This window comes from Nomascus leucogenys, chromosome 6 (genome assembly GCF_006542625.1).
Source record: "Nomascus leucogenys isolate Asia chromosome 6, Asia_NLE_v1, whole genome shotgun sequence".
Lineage (NCBI taxonomy): Eukaryota > Metazoa > Chordata > Mammalia > Primates > Hylobatidae > Nomascus > Nomascus leucogenys.
Genome location: NC_044386.1, coordinates 78,704,784 through 78,730,336, shown reverse-complemented (window position 1 = coordinate 78,730,336; position 25,553 = coordinate 78,704,784). Strand labels below are relative to the sequence as shown.

Here is a 25,553-nt window from a genome sequence, read left to right as displayed (position 1 = left end):
GACGGGGTTTCACCATATTGGTCAGGCTGGTCTTGAACTCCTGACCTCCTGATCTCCCTGCCTTGGCCTTCCAGTGCGCTGGGATTACAGGCGTGAGCCACCACTCCCGGCCGCCAAATGATTTTCAACTAGGGTGCCAAGATCATTTGATGGGGGAAAGAATAGACTTTTCAACCAATTATGCTGGAATAAATAGATATCTACAAGGAAAAGAATAAATGTGGAACCCTGCCTTATACTATATACAACAAAAATTAACTAAAAATGGATCAAAGGCCTAAATGTAAGAGGTGAAACTTTAAAACTTAAAAAGAAAATACAGGCATAAATCTTTGTGACCTGGATTAGGCAAGAGTTTCTTAAATATGACACCCCAAACACTAGCAACTGAAGAAAAGATAGATGTTAGATATAATCAAGATTAAAAATTTTTAAGTTTCAAAAGACACGAGAAAATGAAAAGACATCCCTTAGAATGGGACAGTAATTTTTCAAATCAGATATCTGATAAGGGAATTATATCTAGAATATATAATTTTTAAAACTCCTACAGCTCAATAATAAAAAGACAATTACCCAATTTAAAAATGGGCAAGGAATCTGAATAAATATTTCCCTAAAGAAGATATGCCAACGACCAATAAGCACATTAAATGATGTTCAACACCATTAGTCCTCAGGGAGATGCAATCAAAACCACAGTGAGCTACCTCTTCAAACCCACTGGGATGGCTATAATCAAAAAGATAGAAAACAACTGTTAGTGAGGATGTGACGAAATCGGAGCCCTCAGACACTGCTGGGGGCAATGTAAAGTGGCAGCCACTTTGGCAAACAGTCTAGCTGCGCTGTTCCTCAAAAGTTGAATATAGAATTATCATGTTACTCCGCATTTTCATTCTAGGTACATATCCAAGAGAAATGAAAACCTATGAGCACACAAAAACAAATTGACAAATGTTCACAGCAGCATTATTTTAAATAGTCAAAAGTGGAAACAACCCCAACGTTCAACTGATGAATAGGTTTTTAAAATGCAATACACAATGAGGTACTATGCAGCCATAACAAGGAATGAAGTGCTGATACATGCTACAACATGGATGAACCCTGAAAACATGATGCTAAGTGTCAGAAGCCAGAATCAAGGGAACACATTCACTGGAAATGCTCAGAAGAGGGAAATCCATTAGACAGAGAACGTAGGCCTGCCATGGACTGGGGAACTGGGGAGGCTGGAGAAAAATGGGGAGTGACAGCTAATGGGTATGGGGTTTCTTTTTGGATGATAAAAACGTTCTGAAATCAATTGTGGTGATGACTACATGACTGTGTGAATATACTAAAGCCACTGAATTATGTGCTTTAAGTAGGTGACTTATATAGTATGTGAATTAGATCTCGCTAAAGGTGTTCAGAGAGAGAGAGGAGAGAGAGAGAAAGGGGGCCATGTATCGGGCCTTCAGGTCTGATTAAGTCCTATTTAGAACATGGTATGCCACGTGAGCTAAATGTGTATCTCACCTTTATGGAGAACTTGCCTTTGCCCTTCTGAGCTGGATTTACAGGGGAAAAAAATCAAGGCCCGTTTGCTACTAATTACATCACCAATGGACCCATAAAAACTATAAAATCAAATATGAAATAATATAGCAACCTAGTATCTTAAGAATACCACTTAAAATGTTCATACCCCTCCAATACAATTACATAATCAATACAAGAAAGCCAAGAAACTTTTCCAAAGAATTTTTATTTCACATGAATTCATTTCAACAATCAAGTCTCATCAGCATTCTAATACAGCCAAAAAACAAAGCAAAAATATCTAGTACTCGTAACAAACATTTTTGATGCCTTTAGAGTGAAAGTTTTTGTTACAGGGAAGGAACAAGCTGGGTAGAGAAGTTGATAAGAAACTGAAGAATATAAGATTCCTGAAAGTATTTTAAAATAATTTTTCTACTTTGTATTAGAACCAGCATCATAAGGACAATGTCACTGCTCTTGCCCCTGAGATGACAAAGCTACCACTGGTTGCAGGCCCTTTTCATCGCATGCAGGGCACCAAGCCTCTCACATGTATCCCCTCACTTGATCTTCATCCGCAACTGAAGCGGCTACGAAGATCCTCAAAGTCCTCCTAAAGTCCCTACTCTGTCCTGTAGCTCACAAGTTCTTCTAACTCCCTGCTGTTCTGAGAGGTATCACAGAGCTGGGATTTCTTTTAAGCAGAACTGCACAAATAAGGAGTCAAGGTTTTCCAGCCCTATTATAGTGAGTTTCCAGGTGATTTCTTCGTCCAAATTGATGATGAATGTTGAGTATCTACTGTTTTCCAGAGACTATTCCAGGCACTTAGCTATAGAGAGGTAACACATCTGGAAACCCCCTCCAACACAGTAAAGGCAGCAGAGTGAGGAAGACAACAGAGAGACTCAATAGGGCAGTGAGTGCTAGGAGAGCTCTATGGAGTGGGGGTGTCAGGGAAGACTCCCAGAGGGGGTGACACTTCAGCCGAACTTGAAAGACTGAAAAGAAGTTAGAAAAGGAGGAGGAGGCTGGGCATGGTGGCTCACACCTGTAATCCCAGCACTCTGGGAGGCCGAGGTGGGCGGATCACCTGAGGTCAGGAGTTAGAAGCCAGCCTGGGCAACATGGTAAAATCTCATCTCTACTAAAAATACAAAACTTAGCTGGGCGTGGTGGTGAGTGCCTGTAGTCCCAGCTACTTGGGAGGCTGAGGCAGGAGAATCGCTTGAATCCAGGAGGCGGAGGTTGCAGTGAGCTGAGATTGTACCACTGCACTCCACCCTGGGCGACAGAGTGAGACTTGTCTCAAAAATAAAAATAAAATAAAAGGAGGCGGAAAGGCATGCTAGGTACGAGAACAGCATGTACAAAGGTGTAGCAATAGAAGAGCATGGTTTATTCAGGGACAAACAAAGTTGATCACTGCTGAAAGGTAGTGACAGGAGAGGGAGTCAACAGGGTGTCATCACCAAGGATCACACTAAGGAGACTGGAGTTCATCCTGATGAGGACAGAAAACCACAGAAGGAGAGTGATCAACCTGTCCACCATCCAATCCACGCAGCCTTCTGCTATTAGACAGATCTTTACCCAGCAGACTCAAACACATGCCCAGCATTCAAGGCCCTCGACATGTTCTCTGCACAAACACACCCTAACACTGCTCCTCCCTGCTCCAGAGGCCTTGCATGCTGGAGGTCCTTGTTCTTTCTTCCACACTTCTTGCAGACCACCCTCATTGCCACCTCAGACTGACGGGAAGTGCCATTTGCTCCTCAGCTCCGGTGCTGATATGTATTAATGCGCTTGGCTCTTAGGCCCAGCAGAGGGCAGAAGAGGCCCAGAAATACTTCGGACAAATTTGTCCCAGCCAGCTAAAAATAGCCCTAGACACAGTCCTGGTACAGTGCTTCCCAGACTTTCCCATGCGTATGAATTCAGGGATCTTGTTAAAATGCAGATTCTAACTCAGTAGTTGCAGGGTGGGCTGGAGACAGTACATTTCTAACAAGTTCCCAGGTGATGTTGAGGTTGCTGGTCCATGCAGCACACTTTGAGAAAATAGCACTTTTCATACTGAGGAGAAAGATCTTTTTTCTAAGTTTCCAATCTTTCCCAGACCAATACTTTCAGAAAATAAAATAAAAATGAATAACAGGAAAAATTAAGTTTCTAAAACGACATACAAACTATGCCAACTTTATATTATCGGATTCAATAAACATAGTACTACCCTATCAAATTACAAGGTCAGCTGAGTGAGTTCGCCCCTCATTTCTTCCCATGAAGACAACACCAATTGCGTAACAAAAGAAACCCACGGCGCCCTCACAACCAGGTTTAACTCCTACCACTGGATTTTATGGCCAAAGCAGGGAGGGAAAGTATTAAAGGAATGCAAGGCATTTGCTTTGGGGCTTCATTAATATATTCCCCACTATAATAGAGTTTATAGAAAATGGTTTTTGGTAAGTAGAGACCCCAACATTTGAACACCTACCTTGCCACTCTTCCTCGAAGATCTCCCAAACCGGAGAGCTGGCGCATCTCCAGGGTCTTTAAGGCAGAATTAGTTCCATAGCTAATGTTGTCCCGGGCACGAATCTGCTCCTGGAGTACCTGGGCAACATAACAAATACTAAAGGAGTCATCTAAGAATTCACATGCTTCCACAAAAGAATTTTATACTTTTGGCAAAAACAAGAATGTTTAACTCAGTCTTTCATAAGAGACTTTTTCAACAGTCACCTGATACACAGTTAAACAGAGAACTAGGGGGCCTAGACAAAGAGAGACTTTAGAGGCTCCTCCCAGAGCAAGTCCCTTTATTTACCATTAAAAACTAAGTTCCTTTAGTTTCAGTATTTCTTTCTTAGTAATGAGGCCATTTTCTTTTTTCCTTTTTCTTTTTTTTTTTTTTTAAGATGGAGTCTTGCTCTGTTGCCCAGGCTGGAGTGCAATGGCACAATCTCAGCTCACTGCAACTTCTGCCTCCCAGGTTCAAGCAATTCTCCTGCCTCAGCTTCCCGAGTAGCTGGGATTACAGGCATGTGCCATCACACATGGCTAAGTTTTGTATTTTTAGTAGAAATGGAGTTTGTTTTAGTAGAGATGGGGTTTCGCCATGTCGGCCAGGCTGGTCTTGAACTTCTGACCTCAGGTGATCCGCCCACCTTTGCCTCCCAAAGTACGGGGATTACAGGTTTGACCCATGGGCTATTTTGATACAGGCATACAATGTGTAATAATCACATCGGAGTGAATGAGGCATCCCTCACCTCAAATATTTACTGTTTCTATTACAAACAACCCAATTATACTCTTTTAGTTATGTTTACATGTATAATGAAATTATTATTGACTATAGTCACCCTGTTGTGCTATCAAATACTAGATCTTACTAATTCTAACTATTTTTTAATACCCATTAATCATCCACATTTCCACCCCACCCCCCACTATCCTTCTCAGCCTCTGGTAACCATCATTCTACTCTCTATCTCCGTGAGTTCAATTGTTTTAACTTTTAGCTCCCACAAGTGAGTGAGAACATGCGAAGCTTATCTTTCTGAGCCTGGCTTATTTCATTTCACTTCACATAATGACCTCTGGTTCTATCCATGTTTTTGCAAATGACAGAACCTCATTCTTTCTTACGGCTGAATACACTCCATTGTGTATCTGTACTACACTTCTTTATCCATTTGCCTGTTGATGGACACTTGGGTTGCTTCCAAATCTTGGCTATTGTGGATAGTGCTGCAATAAACAGGAGTGCAGATATCTCTTCCACATACTGATTTCCTCTCTTATAGGTATATACCTAACAGTGGGATTGCTGAATCATATGGTAGCTCTATTTTAGTTTTGTGAGGTACCTCCAAAGTGTTCTCCACAGTGGTTGTACTAATTTACATTCCTGCCAACACTGTATGGGTGTTCCCTTTTCTCCATATCCTTGCCAGCATTTGATATTGCCCGTCTTTTGGATAAAAGCCATTTTAACTGGGGTGAGATGATATCTCATTGTAGTTTTGTTTGTTTGTTTGCTTTTTGAGACTATCTCACTGTCACCCAGGCTGGAGTGTAGTGGCATGATATCGGCTCACTGCAACCTCCACCTCCTGGGTTCAAGCGATTCTCATGCCTCAGCCTCCCAAGTAGCTGGGATTACAGGCATGCATCACCATGCCAGGGTAAATTTTTTTTGTATTTTTAGTAGAGATGGAGTTTCGCCATGTTGGCCAGGCTGGTCTGAAACCCCTGGCTTCAAGTAATCCACCCACCTCGGCCTCCCAAAGTGCTGGGATTACAGGTGTGAGCCACTGCGCTCAGCCAATATCTCATGTAGTTTTGATTTGCATTTCTCTGATGATCAATGATGTTGAGCACCTTTTCGTATACCTGTGATTGCCATTTGTATGTCTTCATTTGAGAAATGTCTATTCAGATCTTTTGCCCATTTTTTAAAACAGATTATTAGATTTTTTTCTTACAGGGTTGTTTGAGCTCCTTATATATTCTGGTGATTAATCCCTTGTCAGATGGATAGTTTGCAACTACATTCTGCCTTCACTTTGTTCTTTCTTTTGATGTGCAGCAGCTTTTTAACCTAATTTGATCCCATTTGTCCATTTTTGCTTTGGTTGCCCATGCTTGAGGGGTATTTCTCAAGAAATCTTTGCCCACTCCAATGTCCTAGAGAGTCTATCCAATGTTTTCTTTCAGTTGTTTCATAGTTTGAGGTCTTAGATTTAAGTCTTTTTTTTTTTTCAACTTTTATTTTTGGTTCGGGGTACATGTGAAGGTTTTTTAGATATGTAAACTTGTGCCATGGATGTTTGTTGTACAGATTATTTCTGAAAGATACTTAAACACAACTATTGTGTATTGGGTTTAATGTGTTGTTGAACAGATTCTGTACATTAAGCCCAGTACCCAATAGTTATCTTTTCTGCTCCTCTCTAATCTTTAATCCATTTTGATTTGATTTTCTGTATATGGTATGAAATAGGGGTCTAATTTCATGCTTCTGCATATGGATATTCAGTTTTCCCAGCACCACTTATGGAACAGACTGTCCTTTCCCCATTGCATGATCATGGCTCCTTTTTCAAAAAGGATTTTACTGTAGATGTATGGATTTGTTTCTGGGTTCTCTATTCTGTTCCATTGGTCTATGTAACTATTTTTATGCCAGTGCCATGCTGTTTTGGTTACTGTAGCTCTGTAGTATAATTGCAAGTCAGGTAATGTGACTTCTCCAGTTTTGTTCTTTTGCTCAGGATAGTTTTGGCTATTTTGGTATTTTGTGGTTCCATATAAACTTTAGGATTTTTTTTTTCTATTTCTGTGAAGAATGTCATTGGTATTTTGATACGGATTGCATTGAATTTGTAGATTGCTTCAGGTAGTACAGACATTTTAACAATATTATGTATTCCAACCCATGAACATGGAATATCTTTCCATTTTTATGAGTCTTCTCCAATTTCTCACATCAATGTTTTATAGTTTTCATTGTAGAGATCTTTCACTTCTTTGGTTAATTCACAGGCATGTATGTACATACGTATGTATGTATGTATGTATGCATGTATTTGAGACAGAGTCTCGCTCTGTTGCCCAGGCTAGAGTGCAGTGGCGCAATCTCGGCTCACTGCAACCTCCGCCTCCCAGGTTCACGCCATTTTCCTGCCTCAACCTCTCGAGTAGCTGGGACTACAGACACCCGCCACTATGCCCGGCTAATTTTTTGTATTTTTAGTAGAGATGGGGTTTCTCCATGTTAGCCAGGATGGTCTTGATCTCCTGACCTCGTGATCCACCTGCCTCGGCCTCCCAAAATGCTGGGATTACAGGTGTGAGCCACCGCACCCAGCCTATATTTATTTAATTATTGAGACAGGGTCTTGCGCTGTACCCAGGCTGGAAAGCAGTGGTACAATCTTGGCTCATTGCAACCTCCGCCCCCAAAGCACAAGCAATCTTCCCAGCTCAGCCTCCTGAGTAGCTGGGACCACAGGCACACACCACCACACTCAGCTATTTTTTTGTATTTTTGGTAGAGGCAGGGTTTCGCCATGTTACCCAGGCTGGTCTCAAATTCCTGAGCTCAAGTAATCTGCCCACCTTGGCCTCCCAAAGTGCTGGGATTATAGGTGTGAGCCACAGCACCTGGCCAGTATTTAATTTTATTTATAGCAATTGTAAATGAGATTACTTTCTTGATTTCTTCTTCAGATTGTTCCCCATTGGCATATAGAAATGCCAGTAATTTCTGTATGTTGATTTTGTATCCTGAAATTTTATTGAATTTGTTTATCAGTACTAATAGTTTTTTTGGAGGAGTCTTTAGGCTTTTCCAAATATAAAATCATATCATCTGCAAACAAGGATAATTTGACTTCTTCCTTTCCAATTTGGATGCCCTTTATTTCTTTCTTTTGTCTGACTGCTTTAGCTAGGACATCTAGTATTATGTGGAATAACAGTAGTAAAAGTGGGCATCCTTTTCGTGTTCCAGATCTTAGACAAAGGCTTTCCTTTCTTCTCCATTTAGTATATTATTAACGGTGGGTCTGTCATATACGGCTTTTATTATGTTGAGATGTGTTCCTTGTACACCTAGTTTTTTGAGTGTTTTTCTCATGAAGGGATGTTGAATTTTATCCAATGCTTTTTCAGCATCAGTTGAAATGATCATATGCTTTTTGTCTTTCATTCTGTTGATATGATGTATCACACTGATTGATTTGCATATGTTGAACCATCTTTGCATCCCTGGAATGAATCCCATTTGGTAATGATGAATGATCTTTTTAACATGTTGCTGAATTCAGTTTCCTAGTATTTTGTTGAGGGTTTTTGCATCAGTGTTCAACAAGGATATTGGCCTGTAGGTTTTTTGTTTTTTTGTTTTTGTATCTTTGTTTAATTTTGGTACCAAGGTAATACTGGCCTCATAGAATGAGTTTGGAAGTATTTCCTCCTCTTCTACTTTTCAGAATAGTTAGAGAATGATTGCTATTAATTCTCTTTAAATGTGGTAAAATTTAGCAGAGAAGCCATTGGGTCTAGGGCTTTTCTTTGCTAGGAGGTTTTTTATTTTGGCTTCAATCTCGTTACTTGTTACTGGTCTGTTCAGGTTTTGGATTTCTTCATTATTATTGTGGTAGGTTGTATGTGTCTAAGAATTTATCCATTTCTTCTAGGTTTTCTAATTTTTTGGCATATAGTTGCTCATAGTTGCCTCTAATGATCCTTTGAATTTCTGTGATATGGGTTGTAATGTCTCCTTTTTCATCTCTGATTTTATTTAGTTGGGTCTTTTCTGTTTTTTTCTTAGTCTAGCTAAAGTTTGTCAATTTGTTTACCTTTTCAGAAACCCAACTTTTTGTTTCATTGATTTTTTTGTATTGTTCTCATTTCACTTATGACTGCTCTGATCTTCATTATTTCCTTTCTTCTACTAACTTTGGGTTTGGTGTGCTCTTGCTTTTCTGATTCTTTAAGACATATCCTTAGATTGTTTATTTGAAGGTTTTCTTCTTTTTTGATTTGGCACTTATAAACAAACTAACAAACAAGCAAAAAACTAATAAAAACTCTATACTTTATTTTCATATATATTATGTATATATATTCAGGAGTGCTGCTAAATCTATACTTTAATATCATCTCCACACTTTTTAACTTTTTGTTGTTTCTATTCACATCTTATTGTACTGTCTATGTCTGGAAAAGTTATTATTTTTGATTGGTTCATCTTTTAATCTTTCTATTTAAAGAATAGCTTACATACCATAATTACAGTATTATAATATTCTGCATTTTTCTGTGTACTTACTATTACCAGTGAGTTTTGTACCTTCAGATGATTTCTTATTGCTCATTAACATTCTTTTCTTGAATGTTGAAGAACTCCTTTTAGCATTTCTTGTAGGACAGGCCTGGTGTTGATAAATCCCTCAGCTTTTGTTTGTCTGGGAAAGTCTTTATTTCTCCTTCATGTTTGAAGGATATTTTCAATAGATACACTATGGTAGGTTTTATGCCAAGTTTTTTTTTCCTTCAGCACTTTAAATACGTCATGCCACAAGTCTGTTGCCAAACTTATTGGAGCTCCATTGTATGTTACTTGTTTCTTTTGTCTTGCTGCCTTTAGGATCCCTTCTTTATCCTTGACCTCTGGGAGTTTGCTTATTAAATGCCTTGAGGTGGTCTTCTTTGAGTTAAATCTCCTTGGTGTTCTATAACCTTCTTGTGCTTGAATTTTGATTTCTTGTACTTGAATTTTGATATCTTTTGTTTGGGAAGTCCTCTGTTATCCCTTTTGATAAACTTTCTACCACTATTTCTCTCTCTACCTCCTCTTAAAAACCAATAACTTTTAGATTTGTCCTTTTGAAGCTACTTTCTAGATCTTGTAGGTGTGCATCATTCTTTTTTCATTCTTGGTTTCTTTTGTCTCCTCTGACTGTGTATTTTCAAATAGCCTGTCTTCAAGCTCACTAATTCTTTCTTCTGTTTGATCAATTCTGCTAACAGACTGATGCATTCTTCAGTATGTCACTAGCATTTTTCCACTCCAGAATTTCTGCTTCTTTTTAATTATTTCCCTTCCTTTCTTTCCTTCCTTTCTTTCTTTCTTCAGAGTTTAGCTCTTGTTGCCCAGGATGGAGTACAGTGGCATGATCTTGGTTTACTGCAACCTCTGCCTCCTGGGTTCAAGCGATTCTCCTGCCTCAGCCTCCTGAGTAGCTGGGATTACAGGCACCCACCACCACACCTGGCTAATTTTTGCATTTTTAGTAGAGATGGGGTTTCATCATGTTGGCCAGGCTGGTCTCGAGCTTCTGACCTAAGGTGATCCACCCACCTTGGCCTCCCAAAGTGCTGGGATTACAGGCATGAGCCACTGCACCCGGCCAATTATTTCAATTTCTTTGTTAAATTTATCTGATAGGATTCTGAATTCCTTCTCTGTGTTATCTTGAATTTCTTTTGAGTTTCCTCAAAACAGCTATTTTGAATTCTCTGTCTAAAAGGTCACATATCTTTGTCTCTCTGGGATTGACTTCTGGTGTCTTATTTAGTTAATTTGGTGAGGTCATGTTTTCCTAGATGGTCTTGATGCTTATGGATGTTAGTCAATGTTTGTACCCATCCTTCTTCAGAGGGCTTTCCAGATACTTAAAGGGACTTGGGTGTTAAGTAATATAAGTTTTCGGTCACTGCAACCATATCTGCATTAGGGGGTACCCCAAGCCCAATAACACTGTAGTTCTTGCATACTTGTGGAAGTACTACCTTGGTGGTCTTGGATAAGATGCAGAAGATTTCTCTGGATTACCAGGCAGAGACTGTCATTCTCCTCCCTTACTTTCTCCTAAACAAGCAAAGTCTTTCTTTGTGCTGAGCTACCTGGAGCTGGGAAGCGGGGCACAAGCACCTCTGTACCCACCACCATTGGGACTGTGATGGGTCTGACCTGAAGCCAGCACAGCACCGAATCTTGCTCAAGTCCTGCTGTAATCACTACATGGCTACCCGTATGTTCACTCAAGGCCCTAGGGCTCTACAAACAGCAAGTGGTGAAGCCAGCGAGGCTTGTGTCCTTCCCCTAAGGGCAATGAGTTCCCCCAGGCTCCAGGCAGGTCCAGAGACACTGCCCAGGTGCCTGGGCCTAGAATCAGAAACCTTAGAAATCTACCTGGTACTCTATTCTACTGTGGCTGAGCTACTGCCGAAACCACCAAAGTCCTTCCCACTCTTCCCTCCCCTTTCCCCAGGGTGAGGAGTCTCCCTGCTTCCACCACATGCCCAAAGGGAATAAAGCCAGGCTACTGCCATTGTTCACTTAAGGCCCAAGGGCTCTTCACTCAGTTTGTGGTGAATCCTGTCAGGCCTGGGACTCACCTTTCAGAGCAGTGGGCCCCGCCTTTAGCCGAGGGTACATCTAGAGATCCCAAGAGTCCAAGAGCCAAGGCCTGGAGTCAGGGACCCCAAAAGCCCGCTTGGTGCTCTTCTCCGCTGTGGCCAAGCTGGTACCTAAGCTAAACACAAAGTCCCCTTTACTTTTCCGTCTGCTTTTCTCAAGCAGAAGGAGTCTCTCCTCACAGCCACCACAGCTGTGAATGTGTAGAGGCACCCTTCAAGCCAGAATGTCTGAGTCTTACCCAAGGTCCATGGCCCACTACTTGCTTATCACTGCTGGTTGGCCGCCCTGCATTCCAAAACAATGTCCCATAAACACTGCACTCTCCCTCCCCAAAGCACAGATTCTCTCTCCGGGCCAAGTGGTCCGCTGACAGGGGATGGGGGAGGGGTGGTGTCGGTGATTCAAGACTGTCCTTCCTACCCTCTTCAGTGCCTCTTTCAGTGACATGATGTTAAAATCAGGTACTGTGATCGCTTACCTGCTTTTTGGTTCTCCTGAAGGTGCTTTATTTTGTAGATAGTTGTTAAATTTGGTGTTCATGTGGGGAGGACAATTGGTGGAGGCTTCTATTCTGCCATCTTCCTCTGCTCTCCTGTCCATCTACTGACTTTTAGAAATTTAAGTTCAAGAAGAAATTTTATGTGACACTTGGATCTCCTTAAACGTAGGAATTATTTTTTATTCAAGGCCTACCTGTTTTCTACTTCATCTGCACCTGTTTTAAGGGCAGTACTTATTCTTCCTCCTTGTGGCTGCAGGGCCCCATTAGATGTGATGTGACTTTGCTCTCTCTACTCACTGGAGTGCCTTAAGTAGGTAGTCTTGAGAGCAGTGGAAGGGGCTTGTGGACTGGTGGTGCAGCCAGTGGGAAGCACAGGGCCTGTCTCCAGGTGAGGTACCAGGAGGATGCCTCTTTACATCCTATTCCCTCAGCTCTCCCAGCCCAGAGGCAGTGGGGAACGAGCTCACCCCTACAACTTCTCCACCCCTCCCTGGGGCAGGAGACTGGCTTAGTCACAGGGTGTGAAGCAGTGAGCCTGGACCCTCCTCCTGAGACTCCTAACCATGAGATCCTGCTGGCTCCCTAGGCTTTCCTGCCTGCCTATCCCAACTGTTCAGCAAGGTGGCACCTGGATTGGGAACAGAGTGGAGACAGGCACACTAAACCACCATCTTCTCTTGCCTTCTGCACCAATCCAAGGGTTTCTTGAAATTACATTCCTGGGCATCTGCTTGTTACTACTTATTTCTAGAAATTGTGATGGTTTCTGATGTTCTGACAATTTGTAGGCCCATTTGGAAATGAACAGAAAAGCCCAAGTAGAGATGTAATTATGCTTACATAATTTGTTTTTGCGCTCCCTCTTCTTAACTCTATTTTCTTTTCTTTTTTTGAAGTATAACATACATAAAGAAAACATTTGTGTATTTTTTTCAGGATTTTCAAACTTCTTAGTAAAAAAAAAAAGAAATTAGGAATGTAAATATTCTGTGTTTCCCTTAGTGGAAACCCACTTGAGGCATTGACAGTAAAAAGGAAAATTTCACTGGGCGGCCACAGTAGCTCACACCTGTAATCCCAGCACTTTGGGAGGCCGAGGCAGGTGGATCACAAGATCAGGAGTTCGAGACCAGCCTGGCCAACATGGTGAAACCCCGTCTCTACTAAAAATACAAAAATTAGCCAAGCGTGATGGCATGCACCTGTAGTCTCAGCTACTCAGGAGGCTGAGGCAGAAGAATTGCTTGAACCCAGGAGGCGGAGGTTGCAGTGAGCCGAGATTGTGCCACTGCACTCCAGCCCCCATGGGCAACAGAGCAAGACTCCGTCAAAAAAAAAAAAAAAAGAAATTCACCAGAAAGAATTTAGAATTACAAGACCTATCTATTATTTCTGTAGCTTCCAGCTTTTTCTCAATGAACCTGCTCTATGAAGAGGAATACAAACTAGTTACAATCACCTGTGAATGACAAAATGTGAGTCATCTGAATACATTCTTGCAAGGCAACTTCGCATCTGACTAATGTGGTTCTGGCACTCTCCCACTGATGTGAAGGCGCTGGCAAGCTCTCGTGTACTCTCTCTTAATAGGAAGTAACACCTATTAGTTAGAGTCAATAGAAAGTAACACTTAACTCTTTTTGTATGTAGTGGTGCAAACCTTTGCCTATAGTAAGGCATAAGACCAGTGGTTCTCAAACATCTTTGGGGTACATAAGTCTCACCCAGATGGCTTGTTATGCACGCAATTCTTGGACTCCATCTCCAGAAAACCAAAGCTAGAGAATGAGCCCAGTGCCTAATACACTGTATTAGACACTATAGAGCTGGGCATGGTGGCTCACGCCCATAATCCTAGCACTTTGGGAGGTCGAGGCAGATGGATCACCTGAGGTCAGGAGTTTGAGACCAGTCTGGCCAACATGGTGAAACCCCGTCTCTACTAAAAATACAAAAATTAGCCAGGCATGGTGGCAGGCACCTGTAATCCGAGCTACTCAGGAGGCTGAGGCAGGAGAATTGCTTGAACCCAGGAAGTGGAGATTGTAGTGAGCCGAGATCACGCCATTGCACTCCAGCCTGGATGACAAGAGCAAAACGCCATCTCAAAAAACAAAACAAAATAGACACTATAGAAATGACAAAGGCTATAACCAATCTTATTTCATTTGAGTTGTTTTTCAATCTCTAAGCAATGAAAATGGAAAGCAATTCACAAAAAAGGGGCTTAAAAAAACACACATTTTTAAAAAGGTTCAACCTTTCTACTAAAGCAAAGAAACAAGAAGTACGAATCATACTATTATACCACTCTGGTGTGGGATGTTGATAGTGGGAGAGGCTGCGCATGTGTGGGGGCAGAGAGTATACTTTCTGCTCAATTTTGCTGTGAACCAAAAAATGCTCTAAAAAAATAAAGTCTATTTTTTAAAACCTCAAAAATAGCATTTTCACTTATTAAAGAAGCAAAAATTTTAAATCTATAATACTAAAAATATATCAAAAATCAAAAAGGTTTCAGCATCTTCTGCTTGCCTAAAAAACAGAAATAAAAAAGGCACAGCTGGCCCTTCCCAATACAACTTTTCTGGAGACCAATGCCAAAAAATATATATTCATAAAGTTCATAACCTTTGACCCAGTAATTCTAGTTCTTGGAATATTAAATGAAATAATAAGAAAAATGGATGCATAAAGATGTCTTCAGAGTGTGATACGCATGTCAAGTATTTTACAAGGTACATTATTATGCAAACACTAAGAGGTTCACAAAGGGCTTTTAGCAACAAGGGAAAGTGTGTACAACTTAATATTAAGCAAAAAGAAAGTATAGAAAATAAATATGGAGCATGATTCCAGCTGTGTATTCAGATGCATATAAAATACTAGAATGTGAAAGTTTTGCTTATCTCTAGAGTGGGATTATGGTTTGTTCTTTTTTTTTTTGTATTTCCCACAACGGACATACATTACTTTTATAGCCAGAAAAAAAAATGTGCTTTAAAAAAACGCTTAGAAATAAAAAAAAGCCCACTTAACTCTCCAAATTCTTATGCATATGAGTAAGGTATTGTATTAGAAGTGCTCTGGGGTCGGGTGCGGTGGCTCTCTCCTGTAATCCCAGCACTTTGGGAGACCTAGGCAGGAGGATTGCCTGAGCCCAGGAGTTTGAGACTAGCCTGGGCAACATGGTGAAACCCTGTCTCTACACATATATATATTTTTTAATTAGCTAAGAGTTGTGGTGCACACCCCTGGTCCTAGCTATTTGGGAGGCTGAGGCAAGAGGATTGCATGAACCTGGGAGGCAGAGGCTGCAGTGAGCCTTGTTCCCACCACTGCACTCCAGCCTGAGCAACAGACCAAGACCCTGTCTCAAAAAATAAACGAATAAAAATTTAAGAAAGAAGTGCTTTGAAGGATACAGGAAAGAATTCTACCTGACATTAACAAAGTATTCATGTTACTAGAAAGTAATATGAAAACAGAAGGTGTTAGATGGCTTATTATTTAAATACATTCTAGAATGAAAACTTAGAAAAGTAATTCCTTTGTAAAGTCAATAACGTTTCTGAATTTGTCATTTTGGAACAATGTATCATCATGATGCATTTATTTTAAAAAAGATTATATCGTTATATATGGCATTACTTCTCCATTATTTTCAATTCAATTCAAGAAACTTGTTTTTGCACACCTACTGTGTGCTGAGCATCAGGCATACCTTCAGGGAGCTCAGTTGCAGCAAGAAAAACTAAAGGGTGGAAAGTGCATTGTCCAGGTACACACAATAAACATGCTTCACACAAGCACGGAGCAGAAGCTAGCCACCTTGAAAAAGTGATGTCCCAAGTCCTCATTTATTTTTTCAAAGATATGGCCTATCTTTAAAAAATCTCCCTTCCCAAGACGGCTTGGAACAGGGACTTCTGTAGGATCCTCAATGTGCTGTATAATGCTGTTTATGCAAAGGTGATGACAGCCAACCCCTGGGACATCTAAGCCCCCCAGACAGGCCAGCGTTACCAGGAACCAGGAAAGAAACAGCTGTCCATGTTCCTCCTTTTCCAACTCTTCCTAGATTGGGAAGGATTTGGAAATGAGGAAGTATAATTTCAAATCACCTAGAGAAAGGCCCAACTACAGCAGAGCAGGGAATTATAAGGTAGTATTCCCCTACAGGGCTTTTTACCACAGTTCCAGCCTCACATATCAAATTGCCTTCTTAGCATTTCCACCATTTGACAGAAGTCTCTCCCTCCAATAGGCAGGAAGTCCTGTCAGCTCTATCTCCAAAATCACTCCAGAGTCCATCCTCTTCTCTCCATCTCCACCATGCCATGCCTCTCCCTGAACCTTGAAGTAGCCGCCTAACTTGTCTCCCTGCTTCAGTTCTTGCTCCCCTAAAATCCTTCTCCACGAAGTAGCCAGCATGATCTTTTTCAAACATAAATCAGTCTATATCCACAAGGACAAGGGCTTTTATCTGTGTTTTATTCACTAATGTAGCCCCAGCAACAAGAGTATGAGTGGATTATTTAAATTCCTTGACTGAACACTAAATAATGGCTTCCCATTTCCAGACTCCAAACTTCTTATCACAACCTTCAAGTCTCACGAGCTGCCCTTCCCCCAGCTCACAGGACTCCATCCACCCGTCCCCTTTCTGCTTCTTAAACGTGCCATGCCTCTTCCTGCTTATGGCCTTGGAACTTGCACTTCCCTCGCTCTGGAGTGGTCCGCCTGGGTGTCTCCTCCCTCAACACCACCACCTTGGCTTGGCTGGCCCCATGTGTCATTCCATTCTCAATTCACACATCACCTTATTCCCTTACCATCCTTTTTTTTTTTTTTTTTTTTTTTCTTATTTTTGAGACGGAGTCTCACTCTGTCACCCAGGCTGGAGTGCAATGGCACAATCTCAGCTCACTGCAACCTCCGCCTCCCAGGTTCAAGCGATTCTCCTGCCTCAGCCTCCCAAGTAGCTGGGACTACAGGCACGTGCCACCACAACTGGCTAATTTTTGTATTTTTAGTAGAGACAGGGTTTCACCATATTGGTCAGTCTGGTCTTGAACTCCTGACCTCGTCATCTGCCTGCCTTGGCCTCCCAAAAGTGCTGGGATTACAGGCATGAGCCACTGCGCCCGGCCACCATCCTTTCTAAGACAGCCACACAGTCACTCTCCATCACATCCTCTCATCAGAACACTTGACATCAGCTAACATCACCTTGGTTACTTAGCATTGACTGCCGGTACACCCCACTAGAGTGTGCAGCAGGGCGAAGATCAGAGGCCTGTGTGCTTGGGCTGTTACTGCAGCCCCAGTGCCTCTAATGATTCCTGGCTGTTAGTGGGTTAGTGGGTTGGTGAGTGATTTATCAGTTAATTTAGCTCCATGTTCTAGGATCTGGTCTTCTGAGTTGAAGGCTTAGAGACTATCTCTAGCTGTCCGTCCTGTCTTTGCTTTAAGCTGTTATCAGTCCCTTTGATTTGAGCTGTTATCAATCTCTGGTTCCCAGACATGATCAGGTCCTCAAAGAGGACTCAGGCAAGCTAAAATGTACTGGAGACAGAGCAGACAGCAGAACACTAATTTATTCATTTACATTGACAAACCTCTGTCAACAGAACTGAACAAATATTCAAATTCCATTCAACTTACTGTCTTCTCCCCCGAAGTCAAGTCATACAACAAGCCACATCTAGTGGGTAGAATGAAAACAAAATGAATTTGGATGATAATCACCAAAACCCCTCCGCTGATATACCTGTTTCAGTAGAACCAGATCACAGAGCTGCAGGCTGAAATTCCCTTTTTCAGTAAAATGCATGAAGTCCAGTAGCCAAAACTCTTCCCCCATTGGCAGTACTGGAAGCACACTGAACCAAGGTCCTGTATGTTAGTCCAAATACATGTTAACATCACTGTCTACACCTCTGCTTTGCCATGTTAATAAAGCCCAATGCTGCACTCATCGCTCAAGTTCAAAAACTCCAGTAGTCCTTTTGCAAATTATTAAACTAGCAAACTCTGTATGATACATTCAATTAGATGAGGGCTTGATACAGTTTCCTATAACCCAACTAGGTTAAAGCCAACATTCCAAGCCAGAAGGACATCATGAAGTTGAGCACATGGGAACTAAAGTAGGTCTGCAAATTCTAACCAGCCAGGTGGCAGACCTCACTGCATGGTTCCCAAAGGCCAGAGACACAGCTAAAGCCATAAAAAGATATGGGGGTCCAAACTACTTCCCCCAGCCATCAAACTAGCATGGAAAGGAAAGCTTACCACCAATAAAAGGACCATGGACTGCTCACCAGGGCTCGGCTTCCAGGGACTGATAATGGCTTAAACCAAAGACAGTAAGGATAACCCAGACATGTATAATTCATAGTTGACTATATTACTTCCTCTAAATTTATAATGATGATGATCATTGGTGGAAAGTTTCTGAGGAATAAATAATTGATAAGCTTCTCCACATCACAAGGCAAACTGCTAACAGAGACTGTGGATGGAGATGTATTAAAACAATAAATTCTTCCATTCAACATTTATCAAGCACTTACTGTGTACTAGCATACAAGAGTCATCTGTTTTGACATTGGAATCTGCTGAAAGAATATGAGCAATAATTACAGGGTTCTGGAAGGGGCAAGGAGACCCAGAGCCCTTGATTATGACACATTTATTGAGCTCCTACTATGCCTTAGACATTGGTAGGTGTTAAAAATAGAAATATTAAGACTCTGTTCTAGCTCTTAAGGATCACATAGGGTAATAGTTTGATAACATATTTTACTTTTTTTCCAGTGTATAACTGTTCAGAGCCACATGATGGAAAATCATAAAGACTTATCTAGGCAAATTTGCCCAGATACAGTGTTAATATATCTCGATTTGACTAGTTCTATCAGGGTCTAGGAGTAAGTTTCACATCTTAAGAATGGCTTCAGCTTTACTTTTGTAATATAAAATCACTTGCAGGAATGATTCTCAAAAATCAAATAACCCAGTAAAATTTTACTGCATGAACTGAAAAACAGCTATAAACCAGCAATAATAATAATAGTAAAAACCCAGGCAATTTACAGAAGATATTCTTCAAGAATCTAGAAATAAAAAATACACCTTTTACATCATTGAAATACAATTTAAATATCTTCGCATCTCTGTTTTAAAACTGATACTACAAGTATCAGGTTATTTTGTTCTTTGTTTTGTTTTTTGTTTGTTTTTGCTCTTTTTTTTTGAGTCAGAGTCTCATTCCATCGCCCAGGCTGGAGGGCAGTGGCACGATCTCAGCTGACTGTAACCTCCGCCTCCCAGGTTCAAGTGATTCTCCTCCCTCAGCCTCCCAAGTAGCTGGGGTTACAGGCACCCACCACCACGCCCAGCTAATTTTTGTATTTTTAGTAGAGATGGGGTTTCGCCATGTTGGCCAGGCTGGTCTTGAACTCCTGATCTCATGATCCGCCCACCTTGGCTTCCCAAAGTGCTGAGATTACAGGCGTGAGCTACCATGCCCGGCCAAGTATCAGTTTTATATTATGCCCACTCTCCCAATTTATTTATTTATTTAGAGACGGAGTCTTGCTCTGTCAGTCAGGCTGGAGTGCAGTGGCATGGTCCAGGCTCACTGCAACCTCCACCTCCCAGGTTCAAACAATTCTCCTTCCTCAGCCTCCCAAGTAGCTGGGATTACAGGCACATGCCATCAGGCCCAGCTAATTTTTATATATTTTTTTAGGAGAGATGGGGTTTCACCATGTTGGCCAGGCTGGTCTCGAACACCTGACCTCAAGTGATCCACCCACCTTGGCCTCCCAAAGTGCTGGGATTACAGGCGTGAGCCACCGTGCCTGGTGCCGATTTTTATATTACTTATAAATGAAGACTTCCTTTTAGTACTTTTAAAATTTATTCTACATCATTGTTATGGACTGAATGTTTGTGTCCTCCAAAAATTCATACATTGACCAAGGTGGTGGCTCACGCCTGTAGTCCCAGCACTTCGGGAGACCAAGGCAGGAGGATTACTTGAGCCCAGGCGATTGAGGCTGCAGTGAGCCATGATCATACCACTGCATTCCAGCCTGAATGACAGAGCAAGACCCAGTCAAAAAAAAAAAAAAAATTGTATGTTAAACTCCTAACCCTTGATGTGATGGTATTAGGAGATGGGGCCTATAAGAGGTGATTAGGTCATGAGGGTAGAACCTTCATGAATGGGATTAATACCTTAAAAGAAGGTCTTGCTTCTGCTCTCTGCTCTCTGCCATGCAAGGATACAAAAAGACGACCATCTACAATTCAGGCAGCAGGGTCTCACCAGACACTGGATCTACCAGCATTTTGATCTTGGACTTCCCAGTCTCCAGAATCATGAGAAAGAAATTTCTGTTGTTTAAGCTACCCAGTCTATGGTAATTTGTCATAGCAGCCTAAACTAACACCATCATGATTTCATTTTAATGAAGTTTGGCTATAAGACAGCAATTCTGATCTGTCATCAAGCATCCTAATATGTTTAGGTAGACATGCTTAGGTTCATAATACATATAAATCAATATAATTAGTGTTTCACATTGGGGTCTTAAATTTCTAAACTTCCTTGTTGTTACTTTGTCATTATATATAGTTACTACCAGTTATAAAAAAAGTAAACACTCAAATACAAACTAAATTTTTTGTCAAATTTAGATTTTACTCCGTTTTCCCTGTCTATCACGGAAATCATCACTTGCAAAATTGCACACTCCAAAAATATATGTAAATATAAAAGAGTGCTGTCTGGTTAAGGCAAGAATAACCATTACACAAAATGTGCTTCTGATGTTGGGAAAACAGCAAAATTGAAATTACTTTCTCACTGCATTGTAAATTTTTCAAAAATCATCTTAAAGAAACATATTTAGGCCAGGCATGGTGGCTCATGCCTATAATTCCAGCACTTTGGGAGGCCATACATAACTGGCTGGTCACTTGAGGACAGGAACTCAAGACCAGCCTGGCCAACATGGTGAAACCCTGTCTCTACTAAAAATATAAAAATTAGCCAGGTGTGTTGGTGTGCCTGAAATTCCAGCTACTCGGGAGGCTGAGGCATGAGAATCGCTTGAGCCTGGGAGGCGGAGGTTGCAGTGAGCTATCACACGACTGCACTCCAGCCTGGGTGAGGGAGTGAGACCTTGTCTCAAAAAAAAAAAAAAAAGGTTTGGGAAAAAATAATTATCGAAAGCCTAAACAATTGATGACTTCAGATTCCTTAGGTAGATTTTTTGATACAGCCAATTATTGAAGCAATTCAAGTGAACTCTCATCAAAGCAAAGATGGGTCAGGGGAGAACTCAGTGAGAACTAAAGTTAGAATTATCTAGTTTTATAAACAAGTTCTTCCTGAAACTCAGAAAGCAAAGAATGGCTGAAGAGCGCAGCCTGTCACATCTGAGAGTCGATTATAGAAGATCAAGTTCTAGAAGAGCTTCTAAGAGGTAAAGTAGAAAAGAGAAAAGAGCATATTTTTGGAGTTTTGCCACATGGGTTTATTCTCAGTGCTGCCACTAACTGGCCTTGACACCTCAGGCCACTTCACTCAGCCTATCTGAAAAGGATGTTCTTTGCATTGATAACCTCATAGTCTCTTCTAGTCCTTTTTGCTACCAGCATATCTACAACTGGCTTCACTTTGTATTGGGCATTTATTCACTTAATAAGTATTTGCTGAGGTTTGAATGATGGCACCCCCTCCAAAAATCATGTTGAACTTCATCCCCATTGTGGTGGTATTAAGAGGCGTGGTATTTTGGGAGGTGATTAAGTCATGAGGGCTCCACCCTGAATGGACTGGGGCCCTTATAAAAAGGGTTTGTGGGAGGAGGTCCACTCTGTTCAATCCTTTTGCAATGTGAGGACACAGGATTCGTCATTCTTGCCCTTCCACCTTCTGCCATGTAAGCATGCAGCAAGAAGACCCTCACCAGATGCCAAATGCCAGTGCCTTGGGCTTGGACTTCCCAGCCTCTAGAACTGTGAGAAATAAATTTCTGTTCTTTATAAATTACTCAATCTCAGATATTTTGTTATAGCAACACAAATATACTATGACAGCATTCATAGCATTTTGCTCCAAATATTGTACTAGACAATGCAAAGATGAGGAAGACAAGGTTCCTCTCTTTTTGAGAAGCATGTAAAGAAACAATGTTAGTCCTGTTCAATAAATGCTATAGTAAGAACGGCATGAGTTAGGTGTTCAAGATACACTGAAGGAAAGGAAACTGGGGGCATGAGAGGAACTGGCAAGGAGGGCTTCCTAAAATGAAGGAACTGTTAAATAGCATCAGTGGCCCAGCTGAAGTTGGAAATTATGTATTTAAAATGGTTCTGGCTGCACACTGTGGCTTATGCTTGTAATCCTAACACTTTGGGAGGCCAAGGTGAGAGGACTGCTTGGGCCCAGGAGTTCAAGACCAGCCTGGGCAACATAGCAAGACCTTGTCTCTAAAAAAATAAAATAAAATAAAGTGGTTCTGGCTATCGGAGTAGTACATGGCAGCTACCAAATAGGAAATTATTCCCTGGATCTGACAGTTGCAGCTAAAATACCATCACCTCTTAAGGTGACAGAAAAAATTAAGACCAGGATTTCCTAAGGGTAGAGTTATATGTGCTTTTACCTGGAGGGGATGGTAATGTCAGAATAGACTGACTCCCATCTCTAGTCTTCCCCCACCCTCATAAGCAAAGGGAACAGAGCTGAGTTCCCACAGGAAAGTGCTGGGTATTCTGAGAATGGGGAAGTAACACTATTTTCTAATGTGAAGCATGGAAAAAGTTTGTATTTTTTGTAACATACGTTAGCCCCCTCTTATCTGCAGGGGACAAGTTCCAAGACTTCCTGTGGATGCCTGACACTGCAGATAGTACCAAACCCTACATACAGTATGTTTTTTTGATCTGATAATCAAGACATCTACTAAGTGACTAATGGGCAGGTAGCATATACAGTGTGGACAAAGTAGTGATTCACGTCCCACTCAGGCTGGGTGTTGAGAGATTTCATCATGCTACTCAGAATGGCACACAATTTAAAATTTATCAATTGTTTATTTATGGAATTTTCCATTTAATATTTCCAGATCATGGTTGGCCACAAGTAACTGAAATTGCGGAGAGTGAAGCCACAGATAAGGGGGCCTATTGTACTTCTTTGCCAGTGGTTGAGGGGATGAGAACCTGAGAATTCTTATTGATCCCCATCACTTGGATTTTACCTGTCGTTAGATTTAGGTGCAGCAGAGCTATCAGTCTCTTGATGAATCTGAAATCACTTTCAAAATTGAAATGTTCAAGTTGGGGTTCTTTGATTTTGTACAGTTGTCAACTTAGGGTTGCTTAGTTTTTAGCCTCTAGGATAAAACTGACTCAGCACCCAAAAATAAAACTGAAAAGGTCATCCTTAATATAGATACCAGCATCCAAAGACAAGTATATTATTTACAGCAATTTTGTAAACTTTCTACGTTCCTCTGAGGTCATTACACTTCTTTAGTTGCAGGTAATTGGACCTGACTAATTTAAGGGGGTAAATGGAAATTATTGGACAACATAGCAAGACTCCTGTCTCTACAAAAAATAAAATAATTAGCTGGGCATAGTGGCCTGTGCCTGTAGTCTCAGCTTCTCAGGAGGCTGAGGTGGGAGGATCACTTGAACCCAGGAATTAGAGGCTGCAGTGAGCTATGATCATACCACTGCACAGCTAGACCCTGTCTACAGAAAACATTTAAAAAAAAAAAAAGGAATGGGGAAAGGAGCACACAATCAACAGGGAAGCTGGGTTATGCAGGTTGAGAAGAAGATACAAACAGTATTTCCTGAGGTCCAAGCAGCAGGAACTACTAGCAAGTATCCCGGAGGCAAAATGGCTGCAAGGAAGGTACTATGGCCATTTCCAGTCTTTGAATCAGCCTGCTCAGGTTTTTGTTTTGGTTTGTTTTGGTTTGGTTTGGTTTGGTTTGGTTTGGTTTGGTTTGGTTTTAGTTTTGAATGTAGCATCTCCCTCTGTTACCCATGCTGGAGTACCCTGGCATGACTACAGCTCACTGCTGCGACCTCCCAGGTTCAACGATTCCTCCCATCTCGGCCTCCCAAAGTGCTGGGATTACAGGTATGAGCCACCGCGCCCAGCCCAGCCTGCTCAGGTTTTAAATTCCAGGAAGGGAGGGTCTCAGTGCTCTGGCCTGAGTTTTGGGCCCCAACCCCCTTTAGCTAAAAAGAGGACAAGGCAACCTGATTATTAGCCATCCCAGTTTGTATTCAATGAAAGAAAGGTAAATCCAAAAAGAAATCAAATTGCTGTGACCAAAAGAAATCCAGAATGGATACCATAAGGCACCAAAGCAACACAGATCCATTGCACTGTCTTACTAACAAACACAGTCGTTTTCTTTAACCATCAAAAGAAGTATACACTAGAACTCTCAGAACCCTGAAGACAAATGCACTTCAATTAGGATATAATTCTGAGTGAATCCTTGTCCTTAGTAAACATACGTGAGAATCTCAAAGAACAGTGAAATTTGATAACTATGTACATAGGCCAGAGCCAAGAGGCACAAGCTTGGTGAGAATTATCAAAAAAAGGAGACCAGGTACAGTGGCTCATGCCTATAATCCCAGCACTTTGGGAGGCAGAGGCAGAGGCTGGGCAATACAGCAAGACCTCATCTCTAGAAAAAATAAAAATAAGAAGAATTAGCAGGGCATGGTAGCACGTGTCTGTAGTCCCAGCTACTTAGAGGCTGAAGTGGGAGGATCACTTGAGCCCAGGAGTTTGAGGCTGCAGTGAGTTATGATTGCACCACTGCACTCCAGCCTGGGTGACAGAGGTTTTGTCTCTCTAAAGAAAATAACATGAATTATGCAAACAGTAACCACGAAGGAGATGGAATACCTCTACTGATATCAGACAAAACAGACTTTAAGATAAGAAACATTACAAGAGACACAGAGCGACTTTTTATGGCAAAAGGGTCAATGCATCAGGCAGATATATGCAATCATAAATGTATATGAGCCTAACAACAGTACCCAAATACATGAAGCAAAAACTGACAAAACTGGAAGAAGAAACAGACAATTCAGCAATAAGAGTTGGATATTTCAATAACTAGTAGAACAAGAAAGAAAATCAGTAAGAATAAAGAAGGCCACCAAACAAGTCTCAAAAAATGTAAAGAGACTAAAAATATACAAATTATGTTCTCAGCCAGGTGTGGTGACTCATGTCTGTAATCCTACCACTTTGAGAAGCTGAGGCAGGAGGATCACTTGAGCCCAGAAGTTCAAGACCAGCCTGGGCAACATGGAAAACCTTGTCTCTACAAAAAATTAGCTGGGTGTGGTGGCATGCACCTGTAGTTCCAGCTATTCAGGAGGCTGAGGTGGAAGAATCACCTGAGCCCAGGAGGTTGAGGCTGCAGTGAGCTGTAATAGAGCCACTGCACTATACCAGCCTAGGTGACAGACTGAGACCCTGTCTCAAAAAAAGAAAAAAAAAGA

General features: G+C 41.4%; 1 protein-coding gene across 4 annotated transcripts in view; it reads right to left on the bottom strand.

Moving 5' to 3' along the window:
* Nucleotides 1–25,553, bottom strand: part of FAM81A (family with sequence similarity 81 member A) — an 86,327-nt gene that overhangs the window by 27,869 nt on the left and 32,905 nt on the right. For all 4 annotated transcript variants that reach the window (XM_030814493.1, XM_003267045.4, XM_030814492.1 and 1 more), the window contains exon 4: nt 4,034–4,152. In XM_030814493.1, the coding sequence (XP_030670353.1) occupies nt 4,034–4,152 (119 nt within the window). The remainder of the gene's footprint in view (nt 1–4,033; nt 4,153–25,553) is intronic.